This window comes from Amblyraja radiata, chromosome 7 (assembly GCF_010909765.2).
Source record: "Amblyraja radiata isolate CabotCenter1 chromosome 7, sAmbRad1.1.pri, whole genome shotgun sequence".
Taxonomy (NCBI): Eukaryota; Metazoa; Chordata; class Chondrichthyes; order Rajiformes; family Rajidae; genus Amblyraja; species Amblyraja radiata.
In genome coordinates this window covers 24,271,440-24,288,019 of record NC_045962.1, presented here as the reverse complement: position 1 = coordinate 24,288,019, position 16,580 = coordinate 24,271,440, and the positions used below count along the sequence as shown (strand labels likewise).

Genomic DNA, 16,580 nt, shown 5'->3' with positions numbered 1-16,580 from the left:
AGAAAAATAAAAAAACATAAAACTGAACTTACTTTTCTGTTAAGATCACCAACCCAATTCAAATGAATGGGAACTCCAAACTTGCACCAGTCAAATGAATGTGTATGTCAAGTATATATTATGTGCATCGACCCCATGTATCTCTAGTGAATCTGTAGATCTAAAGTGAGTCCACAATGGAGCAGGAGATCAGGTGTGCTGGCGGCTGACTACATGGAGAGACCTCTGACATTCATCATGTCGAGAAGCACCCTGTCAGATTGCATTACAACTTGGTTTGGGAACAACTCCATCCAAGACCGCAAAAAATTGTAGAGAGTTGTAAATGCTGTCCAGTCTATACAGACCAGACTTCCCATCATCGACTCAGAGGGCGGCAGCAGTGGTAAGTTGCTGCATTACAGCACCAGAGACCCGGGTTCGAATCTGACCATGGGCGCTGTCTGTATGGAGTATGGAACATGACTGTGTGAGTTTTCTCCAGGTTTTCTCCCACACTCCAAAGACGTGCAGGTCTATAGGTTAATTGGCTTCTGTAAGTTTCTCCTTGTATGTAGGGTGCGAAACTGGGATAACATAGAAATAGTGTGATTGGGTGATGATTGTTCGGTCCAGACCCAGTGGGCTGAAGGGCTTGTTTCCATGCTGTGTCTCTAAAGTAAAACCACACTGCCTTGGAAAAGCAGCCAGCATAATCAAAGACATCCCATCCAGTCATTCCTTCTTCTCCCTGCTTCCATTTGGCAGAAGAAGGAATGGCTGGGATGGGACAGAAAGTGTGTACCATTAGACTCAGGAACAGATTCTTCCCCTCTGTTATCAGGCTTCTGAATGGTCATTCCATAAGCTAAGGTACTATCCAATTCACCTCTACCCCATTGAGGATAATGGAATTTGTCTAAGGAACTGTGAGCTACAATATAATGCTGAGAACTATATTTTGCACTTTGTATATTCCCCTTTGCTCTATCTATTGTAACATAGAAACATAGAAACATAGAAAATAGGTGCAGGAGTAGGCCATTCGGCCCTTCGAGCCTGCACTGCCATTGTACTCGAGTTTGAATTGATTGTATGTATATATATAGTTTATCTGATTTGTTTGGATTGCCTCAAAAACAAAGCTTTTCGCTGTACCTCGGTACATGCCACAATAATAAACCTTAACCAGCGGGTCAGGTGATGCTACCCAACAACCCATCAATACTGTGTAGGAAGGAACCGCACGCAGATGCTGGCTTAAACTGAAGATAGATACAAAATGCTGGAGTAACTCAGCGGGTCAGGCAGAATCTCTGGAGAGAAGGAATGGGTGACGTTTTGGGTCGATACCCTTCTTCAGACTAGTCTGAAGTTTAAAGTGGTCTGAAGAAGGGTCTCGACCCAAAACGTCACCCATTCCTTCTCTCCAGAGAAGCTGCCTGTCCCGCTGAGTGAAACCATCAATACTTCTCATTCCATATATCTCTCCCAGCTGAAATGATATCAATACACTCAATTACACTGGCATTTTATGAAGTATTTCCTGCTGTAACTATTGTGTTTAAAAATAGGTTGAACTTTAACAATATGCAAAATAGTATAGATGTTTAACTAAAATGTTAATGACTTATTGATTTTGAACTACAGAATTTGTCTGAAACAGCAGTGAAATTCTTACTACCGTGTCATCCAAAATTTGAAAATATGTACATGGTATTATTTACCAGCACGAAAGCTCACTAACTGAGGTAAAATCAAACACCATTGAAGAAAGATCAGTTATGAGGTGAGCCAAGGAATGGCAAATGGAATTTAGCTCTGACCAGTGTGAGGTGTTGTTCTTTGGTACAGGATGTCTAACCAGGGCAAGACTTACAGAATAGTTCCGGAGAGTGTTGCAAAACGGTGAGATCTGGGAATGCAGGTGCATGGTACCCTAAAGATGGCGAGTCTGGTGGACAGTGTGATGAACAAGGCTTTTGGCACACTTGTCTTCATTGCCTGAAGTATTGAGTACACAGGTTGGCACATCATGATGCAGCTGTACAAGTTGTTGGAGAAACCACACTTGGAATACTGTGTGCATTTCCAGTCGCCCAGCTATAGGAAGGATGTCATTAAGTTGGAAAGGGTGCTGAAAAGGTGCATCAGGATGTTACCTGGGCTTGTGGTCTTGAGTTATAGGGAGTGTTCGCATAGACTTGGGCTTTGATCTTTGGAGCATAGGAGGTTGAGGGGTGACCTTATTGACGTGAACAAGATCATGAGAGGCAAAATTAAAGTCATAGTCTTTCCCAGGGTAAAAGATTCTAAAACTTGAGAGCATAGCTTAAGGCTGGAGGGGAGAGATTTAAGAGAGACCTCAGGAGCAACAGAGACCAGTCCATATCTGAAATGAGCTGCCAGAGGAAGCTATAAAAGCAGATGCAATTGCGACGGGCAGCATGGTGGTGCAGCGGTAGCGTTGCTGCCCTACAGCGCTTGGGGCGCCGGAGACCTAGGTTCGATCCTGACTACGGGTGCTGACTGTACGGGGTTTGCACGTTCTCCCCGTGACCACGTGGGTTTTCTCCGAGATCTTCGGTTTCCTCCCAAACTCCAAAGACGTACAGGTATGTAGGTTAATTGGCTTGGTATAAGTGTAAATTGTCCTTAGTGTGTGTAGGATAGTGTTAGTGTGCTGGGATCACTGGTCGGCGTGGGCTCGGTGGTCCAAAGGTCCCATTCCCGTGCTGTATCTCTAAACTAAACTAAACTAAAATAAATAACATTTGGACAAATATCTGGATAGGGAGGGTTAGAAGGCTATGAACCAAATGCAGGCAAAAAGAGAGCTTTAAAAAAAAATGTTTAGTTTAGTTTAGTTTAGTTTAGTTTAGTTTAGTTTAGGAGATACAGCATGAAACAGGCCCTTGGGCCCACAAATTCCACGCTGACCAATAACCACCTGTCTCGTTCTACCCTACACACCAGGGACAATTTACAGAAGCTTGTTAACCTACAAACCTGCACATCTTTGGAATGTGGGAGGAAACGGAGCACCCGGAGAAAACCTACATGGTCACGGGGAGAACGTACAAACCCCGCACAGGACAGCTCCCATAGTCAGTATCGAACCCAGGACTCTGGCACTGTAAGGCTGCAACACTACCACTGCGCCACTGTGCCACCCTTATACACTAATGTATTCAATTAAAACATTTGACACTACAAAGTTACCAGCAAGCAATCATGAAAATATCCTTCATATCTGAGAATTCCCTGCCCACAGCATATATATTAATACATATTTGGTTTTTAGATATTTGCAAACTATAACTATTTGGCTACATATTAGCAGTCATATATTTGTTTTGTTCCGCAGTCCATTTATCCAGACAATTCACAATGATGAATGCTTGCTTCCTGAACGCATCACTGTGAAATACTAAACACCAAGGTCCATAATTTGTAGCTATTTCTTGATTTATTTTCAACAATCTAACAAGTTGTAGTTTGCTTATTGAGCTTACAGCAGAGCATAGAGTGCAGTGGGACACCACTCTAAAAATTCATTCAACCTGGTACAATTAAAATTCTAACAAATGTGTAGGAAGGAACTGCAGATGCTGGTTTACATCAAAGATAGACACAAAATGCTGCCTGTCCTGCTGGTATAACTCAGCAGGACAGGCAGCATCTCTGGCGAGAGGGAATGGGTGACATTTCTTCAGACTCTTCTTCAGACTCAAATTCTAACAAAATTGGATTAAAAACGTCCAGCTCCCCCTGCACAAAAGACACCAGCCAACCACACTGCTTTGGGCTAGGTCTCTCTGGGCTTCCGCACCATGGGGTCAGATGTTGAGATCTCAGTGTCGACTCAGGTGGCGTAGTCCAGAGATACTGCCCCCCAAAACACTCCTAACAGCCGCCGATAGGAAGCAAAGTTAGGGGCTGAAGCTCAACCTTGGCTCAAAACCGTGAAGAAATTTAGGCAGATTCCAAGGATTCAATACATGCCAGATATTGTTGCTCTGATATTTACACCAGATGGAATGTCATGTTCATTCATTCCTCAAATTGGATCCTCATTGCTTTTATCAGAAGTATTCGAGGAGATGATAAACACATACTTAATCTGCTAGTAACCAAAGGGTTGAATTATTACTCAGCAATTTCAAAGCTTTCAGAATGTGCTTGCACAAGATGCACGTTTACTTTGCATTGTTAAATTCTCTGACCAGCATTTGGAATGCATTCTACTAACTATCCTTTCTCAAATCAAACGTGAGTTTGGTATTTAGACACAAAATGCTGGAGTAACTCAGTGGGTCAGGCAGCATCTCTGGAGAGAAGGAATAGGTGATGTTTCGAGTTCCGACATTTCATTTCTCCAGAGATGCTGCCTGACCCACTGAGTTACTCCAGCATTTTGTGTCTATCTTTTGGTATAAACCAGCATCGGCAGTTCCTTCCAACACACGAGTTTGATATTTATTGTACTTTAACAAAGTTGTGCATTGAATTCATGAACAATATGTAAAACAATTCCTGGATCACACTTATGCTTTTTTTTAAACTAATATTACCAACAAGAAAATCACAAATGAACAAGATATGAAAACCCACCTCTTCATCATCCTCACTGAAGCGGGCTCCTCTGTGATTTTTATTTATGGCTTGGGCAACGCCAATGATCTCACCATCACTGTTTTGTATTGGCATGCACAGCAGCGATTTTGTCTTGTACCCTGTCAATTTATCGATTTCATCTCGGAAACGACGGTCCTAAGCAAGAAAATATAATATATTGGTTATCGCCTTCTAGTTTCAGCAATAAACAATTGATCAGCTTTTAATGAATTAAAAAACATCAGAACAAATAATGTAAGAATTTTCTCTACTGTGCAAACCTAATTTATATGTCGATAGGCATGGTTTAGAGGGATAGAGGCCAAATGCAGGCAGGTGGGACGGGCTAGATGGGGCATCTTGGTTGGCATGGGCAAGTTGGACCAAAACGCCTCTTATCCACGTTCTCCAGAGATGCTGCCTGACTCGCTGGGTTACTCCAGCACTTTGTGTCAATGTCTGATTAAAATATTACTTTAGCCTAAGCCTGTTTAAATATTAAAAACTAATTTTGCAACAAATGATCTGAATTTTTGGACATTTTGTGGAAGTGGAGTATACGACAAGTGTTAATAGATAAACCCATAATGTCGAATAGGCAACCACCATTCATCTGAACGTCCACCTGTTCTGAATACTTTCAATGTTTATCCGTATTCATTACAGCGCTAAGGTAGCAATTTAAACTCAAAGTGTATGGTCAGGTTGCTCAAATTAAGTTGGAGTATTTCAGATATCATGATTCCTTTCTCTGCTCCTGGATAAGAGAGCAATAGCAATCAAACCAAATACTTACTGCTGATTGCTATAAGATACAGATATTTGTAAAACAGGTGAAAACCATTTGCAGAAAGGTGATGCTAACTCGGCAAGAAGATTGCAGATGAAGTATAGCACAGGTTTAGTTTAATTTAGTTTAGTTTAGTTAGTTTATTGTCACATGTACCGAGGTAGAGTGAAAAGCTTTTTGTTATATGTGGAAAGACCATACATGATTACAATTAAGCCACAGTGTACATATACAAGATAAAGGGAATAACGTTTAGTACAAGGTAAAGTCCAGTAAAGTCCAATTAAAAATTGTCCAATGGTCTTTTATGAGGCAGATGGTAGCTCACGACCACTCTCTAATTGTTGGTAGGATGGTTCAGTTGCCTGATAACAGCTGTGAAGAAACTCTGAATCTGGAGTTACGGAGGTAAATGTGACGTTATTCATTTGAGAAGGAAGACTAGAGAAATGTAATATTTTTTCATCTGGTGTAACTAATAAAAGTGGATATTCAGAACAAATTATGGATCAAGTAGTCCCTGGACTATTTGCAACTTGTTAAGCTGAAATGTTGAATAGGCACATTCCCTATTTGTTAACTGTTCCTCAGTCCATGACAATACATTACTCAAATTACTACGATCTATTATCTTGTACAGTCACCTTTCTTTTTCTTGGGATGTCCCTTGCGATCAAGGTTGACTTGCTCCCACTCTTGTACCAAGGTGACTGATGGGGTCAATTTGGGACCCATAGGGCTTATCCCAGATATGTAACAGTCAAAGGGTGTGAGGAGAGAGGTGTTGAGGCAGAGAATGGATCTCATTGAATGGCAGAGCTGGCTCGAGGCCAATTAACGTACACCTCCTCCTCTTTCTTATGTTTCTTAAATCAATTTCTACTCACTTATAGTACAACTAAATGATGCGACGATAGTTTAGATAAACATTTCAGCTGCTTAAGTTACTTCAAGATATTGTTTAAAATGTTTCAATGCTTTCATTTTGCTTTAGATCTTAGTGCCAAGGGAATTGTTGGCCCAGTTCGAGCCCAGAAGTACCTGTCAACTCACAGCAGTGAGATAATTAGGTCTGCCATCATATTACATGATGAGGTGATAATGGAGATAAGTTACTGATAATTAGGCAAGGACAGATGCTGCTGGTTAGACGATGAATTTACAAGATTAAACCACAAATAGTAATTTCATATAGCAATTTTTCCTTTAGAATTGGAAAACCCCTGTCCTTTTATCTCTTCCCTTCCCATTGTCCAGGGACCCAAAGAGTCTTTCCTTATGAAGGAGTGATTCACGGGAACATTTTTCTAAACAAAAGCTTTTCACTATACCTCCGTACACGTGATAATAACAAACTAAGCTAAACAAAAATACACAAATGTACTCAGCATTTTAATATCTGCCCCACCAAAAAGGGACACAAAATGCTGGAGTAATTCAACAGGTCAGGCAGCATCTCTGGAGAAAAAAGAATAGGTGACATTTTGGGTCTAATATACTATTTACAGAGTACTATGTTTACATATATTCTGTTCTGCTGCAAGTAAGAATTTAATCTGGAACATGTGACAATAAAACGCTCTTGACTCTTGTTTATCATGACCCCCCATGTCATTCTCTGGGGATTCCAACTGTTGCCTAACAGGAAAAACATTGCACTGCTGATACACGGTGTGCTATGTGGGTCTGAATGAGATCCGAATGCAACGTTTTGCAAAAGGCTCTGCTGAGACGTAAGTGTACTGGGGAACTGGATTTTATCCACCCATCTTGTGCCAACACCCATTCACAGGTGATATTCACAACCAATGTATTTTCAGGCCATGAGACCTGGAAATCTGCCCATTAAAATAAAATTCAAGTTTGTTTCAAATAATATGAAAAAGAGAGATTAGTCCTCTAACGGTAATATACTAATGGAATGAGCAAGAGAAAATTAGGACACAAACAACAGTCTATAACATTCAGCTTAATTACATATTTTGGGAGTTATCAATAGTCGTTTATGAAAATCTTCAATTATGTTCTGCTAAAATCTCAAGGGTTAATGAGGCATTTTTCTCATTTACTTTTCCTCAAGCTAACTAATGACACTATTACAAAGTAATTTCATCTTATTAACAAAAGCACACCATTTAGCATTTTTAGTTAAAATATGTTATCCATCAGGGCATTATTAAATAATTTTATGTTTTATTTTAATGCTTAAAACTTTTACTTCATTATTGCTACACCAACATTATAATAAAATGTACTGTACTATGTTACTGAGTTGTGTGTAAAACTGCAGCAGAAATAATTGTCTTTACAATTTACACCTTTTGAGAATCTGTCAATCTCTGCCTTCAAATTACCCAATGACTTGGCCTCCACAGCTGTTTGTGGCAAAGAATTCCACAGATTCTTGACCACCCCCTGACCAAAGATATTCCTTCTCATCTCCTTTCTAAAAGTACGTCCAGTAACTTCAGCTCTGGTGTCACTAGAGCTGTGTCGAGTTGTATCAAAAACTTGACAACTTTTATATTCCAAAACCCTTGAATCAAGTCAAACGTTCCGGTCTGCTCTGCCATTTCCATCAACTGGTGCACTTCTAACAACGTTTTCCCATATAATCATAGGAGATGCAACCCCTGTCCTTTTATCTCTCCCCTTCCCACTGTCCATGGACCCAAACTATCTTTCCTTATGAAGGAGTGATTGACTGGAGCATTTTTCAACTTGTTCTACTATTCAACATTAACAATATGATCAGACAAAGCAAACGCAAATGAACTACCATGTTGCGAATACTGAATTCTACAGCTTCAGGTAACTTACTTTGTCTGTTTCTATCAGAGCTGTCTCTTTCTGCCTCAGGTTAAACTAGTGTGATATTAGCTCAATTTTTCTTCTTTTATCAGCACATCGTTTACATTCCTTTGTTGTTTTTTTTTTGTCTTTCCAACTTCTCTCACTTTCTCTGTTTCTAACTCATTAACACATTGATCAGATGATGTCTTCAACTGATCCCTATATCAACCCTGGCATCACCTTATTAAGGATATTCCCTTTGTCCTATCCACATCTCTGCCATCCTCTTTACAACTTACAACAGACTTGTTATCTCTCTTCCTCAGTTCTGACCATGGGTGTTAGATTGACACGTTAACTCTATTTCTCTTACCACAGATGTTGCCTGATCTGCTAAGATCTTTCAGAATTTTCTGTTTCTTACTGTGACAAAATGGGGGTATGTTGATCTATAAAGAGAGACTGAAAAGATTGAGCCTAACCTTATTGAAGTTAAGAACAGAAACAAGTGATAGTATTGAAATGTGCAAGATTGTGAAGGCAATTGACATAGTAGATGTTCCCCAAGTGAGGTTATCTGTAAGCAGGCATATAATTTTTGACTAAGGTGTCACTAGTTAGGAGGTAGATGCGAAGGAATCTCCTCTCTCAGAGGATCACAAATCTCTGCAATTCTTTACATCACAGAGCTGTGGAAACAGAGTCAATGAATCTATTCAAAGTAGAGATTGGTGATATTAAGGTCAATTGAAACCCATTATAAACTAAAAATGTGGGAACAAGAGTATACCCAGCTGCATGCCCAGCGCACTGTTTACTTTGAGACCTTGTTAAGATAAAGTAATCATTTGATTATAAAGTAACTGATTTACGAGAATAATCCCAGAAATGACTTGGTTAATATATGATGAGCATTTGACGGCATTGGGCCTGTAGTCACTGGAGTTAGAAGGATAAGGGGGGACCTCATTCAAACTTACCGAATAGTGGAAGGCCTGGACAGAGTGAATGTGGAGAGGATGTTTCCACTAGGTGGAGAGTCTAGGAGCAGAGGCCATGAGGAGATGAGGAGGAATTTCTTTAGTCAAAAGGTGGTGTATCTGTGGAATTTTACTTCGGAGTCACGTGAGTGACTACGTGAAGAACCCCGCCAGGACGCATGCGTGTCATATCGCTACACGCATTGCGAAACGTCAGACGCGGTGGAAGGACGTTCCCCCGCGGCGGCAGTTTAAAAGCCGCTAATTGCAGGTAAGCGTTTACTCTGCGGTCTTTTTTGTTCCCATTTCCAACCACAGGTAGGAAAATGGAGAAAACAAAGAAGACAAGGGCTGCGACAAAGCTGGTGAGGGAGGACCGCGGAGTAGCGGGAAGCCAGCTACAGCAGCTAACGGCACTTGGATCACCCGTAGTGGGATCAGCTGTGCCCGATGTCGCCTCCGCACCGGCCAAATCCACGCGGCAGGGCGGCAAGGCTAGACACAAAACTAACAAGGTCGTGGACTCAGAGGAGTCCGACTTTGAACCACCGCGGGCGGCCAGCGACCGAGAGCGCTGGACCCGAATGGAGCGGTGTATGGAGCATTTGCTCCAACGTGACAGACTCCGGGAGATGGAGTCGGGTCACTGTGGGCCCTATGGTAAACCCACAGCAGTACCTTTTCAAGGGCTGCACAGTGCTTCTACCTCATCGGAGGGGAGCACTGCGGGTCAGTGCTGGGCTGACCTGGAAGAGGGGTCCGCAGAAGAAAAGACAAGTGTGCATGGGGTGCAGGAAAAAGAGAACTTACTGGACATGGTGGCCAATTTTATACAGCCGGAACAGACTGGACAAAATCTGGAGCCAAAGCTTGCTGCCAGTATAGACTACATGTCTCTAAACCAGTTACAAGAGCAGGCTGTACTGGACACCACAGGAAGACACCTGGCACCGGGCAATTGCATATCTCTGAACGTTCCAATAGTTAACAACTGTATATGGAAACACATTGGAACAGGAGTCAGGAGTATGGATGTAAAATTGCAAAAAGTACTGAAAGTACTGACCGCGGGGATAACAGCATTTGCCCGTACAGTGGACGACAGGAACATGTCCCAGGATCAACAAGATGCACTGGCACTATTCTGCAACACCCAGCATGAAATAAATAACATCAGGAAAAGTGCCATTCAACCCACACTGAACCCAAAATTCGCGGGACTGTGCAAACCTGGGACCACGAAACCACCCATACTTTTGTTCGGAGGCAACCTATCGAAGCAGGTAAAAGAGCTCGATGAGGAAGCCAAAACCTTGGGATTAATAAAAGGAACACCAACAAAAACCCACTACAGCCAAAGACAGCATCCCTACGCACCCACCAGCAGAACTGGTGAAAGCTCGAAGGCACGGTATTTCAAACATGAGTCTTTTTTAGGCCATGGCCCAGGCCGGCCTTCTTGGAAGATGCGGGGAACCCCAACGCCAACCAAACCGAAAAGCCAGACACCAGCGCAACAACAACAGCGGAAAAACTACAAAAAGAAGTAAACCTGCCACTGGTAACAATGGAGGTAGGTGGGTCTGGTTCCCTAAAAAATATGGAGAGCATGGAGGTTGGGGGGAGACTACACTGGTTTTTGAATGCATGGAGCATATTAACAACCGATACTTACATCTTAAGCAGTATCCAAGGATATACAATAGAGTTTATACACAAGTACAGCCCTCCAGTTCAACATATACCGAACCGAGTGTTCGTGCTCTCTGATAAAGAAAAATCAGAAGCACAAGCTGAACTGGAGCGGCTCTACATAAAAGGTGTAATTGAGATAACTCAACACGAACCATTAGAATTCGTGTCCAATATTTTTACCAAAATCAAAAAAGATGGTGGTTGTCGCATCATCATCGATCTAACAAAATTGAATACATTTGTACAATATATTCACTTTAAAATGGAAACCTTTGTTACTGCTAAACAATTAATTTCCAAAGGTTACTTCATGGCCAGCATCGATTTAAAAGATGCTTACTATACAGTGCCTATACGAGGTGACCACAGATGTTACTTAAAATTCAACTGGATGGGACAACATTGGCAGTATAAAGCACTGCCAAATGGTCTATCATCAGCCCCCAGGCTGTTCACAAAAATTTTAAAACCAGCCCTAGCATTTCTACGGAAACGTAAACACATGGTTATGGCATATTTAGATGACATACTCATTGTGGGCAAAACTTTGGAATTGGCCATACAGACTGTAACAGCCACAAAACAGCTATTTGAAAAACTGGGATTTATCATCCATCCAGTTAAATCTAAACTAACGCCGTCCACCACTATGGACTATTTGGGATTCACCATTGACTCAGTTCACATGATGGTGACACTACCTAATGGAAAGGCTAGAGATTTAATAGAGGCTTGCAATAACCTCATTGACATCAGAAAACCATCCATCAGATTGGTAGCAAAAGTAATTGGTAAAATAGTGGCTGCTTTCCCAGCCACACAATTTGGACCTCTACATTACCAAAACTTACAGAGAGCAAAAATACAAGCGCTCAAAATTAATGCAGGTCACTTTGACAGACCTATGAGACTACCAATCCAAGCCAAAACGGAACTAATATGGTGGATAGACAACATCTGGCTTTGTTCAAACCCAATCATTGTCAGTAACCCTTCCATGGTACTACAAACTGATGCCAGTGCACTTGGGTGGGGAGCCACCAATACCATCACCAGCTGTGGAGGGAGATGGACTGCACAGGAGGCATCTTTCTTACTCACACTGGGCATAAACTACTTGGAAATGTTGGGTGCATTCCATGGCCTAAAGTCATATTGTACTGGGTCATATCACCAGCATGTTCGACTACAAATAGACAATACCACCGTGGTAGCATACATTAACCACATGGGTGGAAACAAATCGATATCATGTGACAATCTGGCTAATTCAATTTGGCAATGGTGCATCCAAAGAGATATTTGGATATCAGCCACTTACCTTCCAGGGAGACTAAATTTAGTGGCAGACATCAGGTCACGCAAATTTAATGAAAACACCGAATGGATGTTGAACAAAATAGTATTTGCTGATATTACAGCAAAATATGGAACACCAGATATCCATCTATTCGCATCCAGACTAAACAACCAGATACCAAACTATGTTTCATGGGAACCAGACCCTGGGGCAGCAGCGACAGATGCATTTTCGCTGCATTGGGGGAAATTGTTTATTTACGCATTCCCTCCTTTCTGCCTCATCAGTCGGGTATTAAGGAAAATACAACAAGACTCTGCGTCTGGTATTTTGGTAGTACCCGATTGGCCTACACAACCATGGTTCCCAGTGGTACAAAACATGGTGTTAGAACCATGTATTACCATCCCACATAGACCAGACTTATTGCTACATCCCGTAACAGGGGATCGCCACCCATGCCATAAATATTTGAACCTATTAATTTGTAGAGTTTAAAAACACCACTTCTACAACTGGGACTAACGGACCGAACAGCGAACATGATCTCGGCGGCCCAAAGACAATCGACTAAAAAACAGTATCTGGTCTACATCAGGAAGTGGGAAATGTACTGCCACAAAAACGACATCACCAACAGAAACATGAACATCTCGTCTGTTCTGGAATATCTGGCAGGCCTCCACTATGATGAGGGGCTCAGTTACAGTGCCATCAACAGCGCCAGAAGTGCCCTGTCGACTTACCTATGGCAAGGGACAGAGCGTTACTCTGTAGGGACTCACCCACTGGTAACAAAGCTCATGAGGGGAATTTTTAATACTAATCCCCCAAAAACCAGGTACTCCCAAATTTGGGATGTAAGCATTGTCCTGAAGACGCTCAGAAACTGGTCTCCAGCATCAGCTCTGTCCCTACACAGACTGACTTTAAAAACAGTCATGTTAATGGCATTGATCACGGCACAGAGGGTACAGTCACTGCATAAACTTAGACTGGACAACATGACTTCCTCACCTGACAATATTACGTTCCACATCTACGAGCTAGTAAAGCAGAACAGACAGGGATCAGCAGGCCTCAACATACTATTTAGGTCATACCCTACAGATGACCGTCTCTGTATAGTTAGACACCTGTCATTATACATAGAGAAAACAAAAATCCTAAGAGGCAATGAGAAGGGACTGCTGATCAGCCACAAGCAACCTCACAAAAGAGTGACAGTCCAGACCATCTCGAGATGGCTGAAACAAGTGCTTACACAGGCTGGGGTGGATACTAACATTTTAAAATCTCATTCCACCAGGGCTGCAGCTACATCGGCAGCAATACAATTGGATGTGCCCATGGACCAAGTCCTCGAAGCAGCAGGATGGTCAGGGGAAAGAACATTCCAATTATTTTACAATAAACCAGTAATGAAATCTGGAACATTTGCAGAAATTTTTTTAAGTTCTGTAAATTAATTCAAACCCATAAAAGGGTTATAATTTGTGTTAATAAATTTTATGATTTCAATGTCGAATTCATGTCCAAATTATGTTAACACTATTCCTCCTACAGTCAAGGCAGACGTGATGCATGGACTCGTTTCCACGGCATGAAATCACAGAGCTTTAAAATCTTCACGTAGTCACTCACGTGACTCCGAAGTAAAATAGTAAGATTAAACGAGAACTTACCAGTTTGAAGTTTGATCTGTATTTTATGAGGAGTTACGATGAGGGATTACGTGCCCTCCGCTCCCACCCTTGATCATATACTTAACTGGTATCTCTTCTCTAATCTTACTATGTTTAGTCATTACAGTTGTCTGTGATTTCACACCGCTGCTTTGAAGAATGACACGCATGCGTCCTGGCGGGGTTCTTCACGTAATCCCTCATCGTAACTCCTCATAAAATACAGATCAAACTTCAAACTGGTAAGTTCTCTTTTAATCTTACTATTCATTGCCACAGACGGCTGTGGAGGCCAAGTCAATGGATATTTTTAAGGTGCAGATTGACAGATTCTTGATTAGTAACGGTGTCAGGGGTTATGGGAGAAGGCAGGAGAATGGTGTTGAGAGGGGCAGATAGATCAGCCATGATGAATGGTGGAGTAGACTTGATGGGCCGAATGGCCTAATTCTGCTCCGAGAACTTATGAACTACTGATTTCCTGACCATTCGAATTTGAACTAGAAATGACTCCTGTTATATTCCATTATATCTTCTCTGCAATTCTGGCTGCAGCACTTTTGTGTAACTTATTAAATCAGACAATGAAATCTGTTGCACATTGTGAATGGGAGTTTGTGGAGCCTGACAGATCAAGGGAAAACAACTGGCAACACCCCTGCCAACACATGTGCTTAATGCATTGAAAAGTCCAAGATTCCCTATCATCTCTGTGACTGTACAACAGTCAAAGTCAAAGATAAAGATTAGTATGTAAAGCTAATGTGTAGAACTCTGACAGAGAGTAATGTAGGTGAGTAGTTATTTATGCTGAAAACACCAAACAAACTCTTTTCTAATTAAGGCACAGCCAATTACGGGTACCAGTGAACATTTTGCACGATCACCTATTCATCGTCCACAACAATTATTTTCACTACTATTATTCACCCTATATCTGATATTTTAGCAGATCTGTACTTTTAATGGCCAAATGCTTGCAGCCAACAACAAAACAAGCATAGTCGCAGAGGGCAAGATGAACTGCAGTGGGAACCAACAATGAAAATATTGTCAGGGAGCTAAAAAGATTTCTCTAAAGTAAATAGAAAGGATGGGGCTAGGCATTGCAGTACCTCTGAATCAGTATAACAGAGACAACGTGACAGGAATTGAAAATAATGTTTTGATGACCGGAATAAGATCAAGTTCTCTCTTGGAATTATTTCAGTTTGTGGTGCCCCAGTGTCGGACAAGGTTCATGGGAAGAGATAGGTGACATTAACTGGGTTAGGTACACACAGATCTGTCTGAATGCCTTGCTAGAGCTTCCCCTTACTCTAAATGATCCATTGCCTATGGGCTGACCTTTGCAAGTAGAAAAATCAATCATGACCTTTGCAAGTAGAAAAAACAATCATGACCTTGACAACAGAAAGGTAATTCCCTAAAACAGTAAGAAGTAGAAAAAAGGAACTGCAGATGCTGTTTTACAAAAAAATGACACAAAATGCTGAAGTAATTCAATAGGTCAGGCAGCATCTCTAGAGAACATGGATAGGTGACATTTCTGGTCAGGACACTTCTTCAGGCTGAAGGTCACCTAAACCATGTCTTTTTTAACTAGAGAAGCTACCTGACCTGCTGAATACTTTCATAATTTTCTGTTTTTTTCACATTTCCAATGTCTGCAATAGTTTAATTTCAAATTGTTCTGGAGATTCGTCATTGCACCCCTTCCAATACGTCCTCCTGAGTGCCTAATGCTAAACATTACACTCTATGATGGGTTCTACTGCTCTATACAACAGTAGCAAGTAGCAATTCAGATGCAAAAACAACCCACTGGACCATTGAAACTAGTGTAGGAAGGAACTGTAGATGTGCTGGTTTACACCGAAGATAGACACAAAATGCTGGAGTAACTCAGCAGGTCAGGCAAGATCTCTGGAGAAAAGGAATAGCTGACGTTCCAGGTCGAAACATTCTTATACGTAGAGGAAGAAGACTTGCTACTTGCATCTGAATCTGAAATTTGCATCTGAATACTTGAATTTTGAACTTCTATTCCAGATCTCCTTCTTCCTCATCGATTCCTAATTTTTCACCATTTTGAAAATATTCTATTGCTTTTCAGTCCTTTCTGATGACCTTTCTGTATTGAAATCCATTTGCATTCACAAAATGTTTATGCTCCTTTGGCACCCGTCCCATTGATCTCAATTTACTGTTCCTCCTGACTTATTGTTATCTGCAACATTTATTTTCCATTGATCATTCTTCATCCAAATTATTTTTTACAATATGTGGTTGATTTTGCAGAACAATCTTTAGAAAACATTTCTTGTCACATGTTGCCTTTTTGACCCAGCCATTTTTGAATATAATTAAGATAGACACAAAATGCTGGAGTAGCTCAGCATCTCTGGAGAAAAAGAATAGGTGACGATTTGGGTCGAGACACTTCTTCAGACTGAGAGTTAGGGGAGAGGGAATCTGGGAAAAGGTACATGGCCAAGGCGCCCACAATGGTCCATTGTTGGTTGTGGAGGACGTGATAATGAGAGAATACAAACTGTAAAGCTAGCAGGGTGACTGGGTTTGGGGAGGAACAAAGAGAGATGGAATGCAAGGAAATGCAATTAAAGAAATCAATATTCATACTGCTGGGTTGTATGGACACTAACTATTGGAAATAATTTTCATGTGGAATCATATCGAGTAACCTTTGGAGTCTTATGGAGATTCCTTTGTCTATATTA

At 41.3% G+C, this 16,580-nt stretch overlaps 1 protein-coding gene across 1 annotated transcript in view; it reads right to left on the bottom strand.

Moving 5' to 3' along the window:
- The window catches only part of pde11a (phosphodiesterase 11A), a 189,825-nt gene that overhangs the window by 156,689 nt on the left and 16,556 nt on the right, over positions 1-16,580 (bottom strand). The window contains exon 2 of the mRNA XM_033023867.1: positions 4,594-4,752. Coding sequence (XP_032879758.1) covers positions 4,594-4,752 — 159 coding nt within the window. The remainder of the gene's footprint in view (positions 1-4,593; positions 4,753-16,580) is intronic.